The sequence below is a fragment of the Eimeria mitis genome, genomic scaffold (assembly GCF_000499745.2).
Source record: "Eimeria mitis Houghton genomic scaffold, Emh_scaff23, whole genome shotgun sequence".
Classification (NCBI taxonomy): Eukaryota; Apicomplexa; class Conoidasida; order Eucoccidiorida; family Eimeriidae; genus Eimeria; species Eimeria mitis.
Genome location: NW_013570629.1, coordinates 70651 through 72841, shown reverse-complemented (window position 1 = coordinate 72841; position 2191 = coordinate 70651). Strand labels below are relative to the sequence as shown.

The 2191-nt window shown below is 53.6% G+C and overlaps 1 protein-coding gene across 1 annotated transcript; it reads left to right on the top strand.

Annotated features, from left to right (window-relative positions):
* Nucleotides 1-415: 415 nt before the first annotated feature.
* Nucleotides 416-2191, top strand: EMH_0024250 (Protein kinase domain-containing protein, related; the record flags this gene model as incomplete). Its single annotated transcript, XM_013496793.1, has 1 exon — nt 416-2191. The coding sequence occupies one exon, from the start codon at nt 416-418 to the stop codon at nt 2189-2191; it is 1776 nt and encodes a 591-aa protein (XP_013352247.1).

The following is a 2191-nucleotide window of genomic DNA, read 5'->3' as shown; positions in this document are numbered from 1 at the left end:
AGTCTTTGTGCTTGAAGTAAACGCACTTCCAGCGCCGACGGCACCGCGAGCTGCCGTTGCCTCCGCTGCTGCTGCTGCGTTTCCGTTTCGCCTCATAGAGTAGCAGACTGCCTGAGCGCCTTTGTAGAGGCCGAGCTTCACTTTTTCAGGCTGTTTGACAAATGCGAGCCGTATGATATGAGACTTCAGTTTCAGGAGTTGCTCATGTGTGCATAAACCCGAGGAGTTTGACGGTTGCTTGTGGTGGTAAGATCGGTTTGCCTGCGAAAGATTATTTGTACCAGATAAATATATTTATTTATGATCGGAAATCCTTCGTCATATGTTTAGTGCTTATTATGCTTTTGCTAGATAGCCTGTAATATCATCCGTTTTTGTTGCTTTCGTGAGATATTTCAGCTTTTCTGTTGCATGAATGTTGGCCCCGCGGACGTCTGCAAACTCTTCGCCATATTCTTCTTCCGGGCTACCTTCTCTCTCGTACGAAACCCCAAAAGGCGTCTCTCAGCATTCTCCTCTGAATATCAACGAATGGCAGATACCATGGCTAGAGGAGGGCAAGGCTCTCTCAGCAAGAAGAGAGAACCGTCTGTACGCCAGCAGGTTCCTGGCGGTGCTGCTCTGCAGCTTCTTAGCTGCACTAGCTATACAAATGGGCCGCCATGGCCCACCCCGGGCTCCTGTAGCGAAAGATTCACCTGAGGTGTCTGCGCTTACACCGGAAGGGAAAGCGTTACCTGCAGGAGAAGTTGCCGATTCCCCCGCGAAGGCGCCGCAAGCAAAATTGAAAGAAGACAGTGACATAAGTGACCTTGGTTCTCCTTCTGAGGGCTCTAAAGATAGTGAAGAGCAGAATATAGTCACAGAGATAGTATATATTGATTCGCTAACACCAGAAGGACCAAAGGAACCCGATTCACCCTTTAAGAAACGGGAGTCCCGTTTCTTGGGGTTGCCAGACATGGACGGAGCAGAAGCTGCAATGCCTGAAGCTGCGCTTCGTGGGAAACGTTTCCTTGCGAGTTCCGTAGGAGGAGAAGAATCTGACGATGAACAAGAAAAAGAAGATGAAGAAGAGGCGGCAATTGAGGAGGAGGGTGCAGCAGATCCGGCTTGGGCTGCTGTAGCGAAGGCCGTATCACACGGCGAGAGGGAAAAACTTATAGGGGCATCTGTTTCCCTTACATCAATACAACCAGTTGACGCCTCGCTGCCTTCTGGGGCCTCCGAGAGGACCCTGAAGATCACGCGGGTGCTGGGGAGGGGCATCAGCAGCCTGGTGGTTGAGGCGATTGATGAGCAGACGCAGGAGAAGTTCGCATTGCGGCTGCAGGTGCTTGAGAAGCTGAGCTTGCCTCTAGCTGAGACAGAGAAGAAGATGCAAACGGAAGTAGCAGGGGAAATGCAGTGTATACGCACGGCGGTTGAGGGGGTAGGGGCAGCGCGGGCAGCCACGAAGAGAGGATTGGCGGTGCCTCTTTACACAGCAACAATTGCAGGGGCCCCTGCCCTGACGACGTGTGGGGACCTGTATGTCAGTTCAAGTGTACAGTTGATGGAGCGGCTGCACGGGAGCGTGCAGGACATCATTCAGAAGCTGTGGCGCATCCCCGCCGAGGCGAAGCTGTACATTGCGCGGCGGCTGCTGCTGCAGGTGCTGCATTTGCAGGCAGCAGGCATTTCGCACAACGACATTCGCCTGGCGAATTGTTTTATGCTTCCTGATGGCTCGTTTCTGTTGGGGGATTTCGGCGCGAGTGCTCCTTTTGGCTGCAAGATGAGGGAGCTCTCGCGGGTGCCCATTGCATATGCTGAACCGCAGCTGCTTGTTGATTTGTACAGATTTCTCAATTTCAACGGCCCTTCTGCAGTCGCCAGCGCGACTGACGATCTGTGGTCGCTAGGAATTGTCCTTTTCGAGTTGTTTGCTGATGGGAAACTGCCTTTTGGCCTTGCAGGCCTTCGCAACGACTTCGCCGCCATGCAGTCTTTCGCGGAGGATCTGCTCAAGGGGGAATATGATGCGGAAGCCGCACTTGCTAAGGTTTCTGCTGAGCTGCAAAAGGCACAGGTACCTGAAAGCTGGATCCAGTTGATCTGCACCCTGTTGGAACCCCGGCGAAGCCGACGACCCTCCTGGGCCGCAGTCGCCGAGAGCTTCCCTGACCTGTTCCAGGTGGCGGCTGGGTAG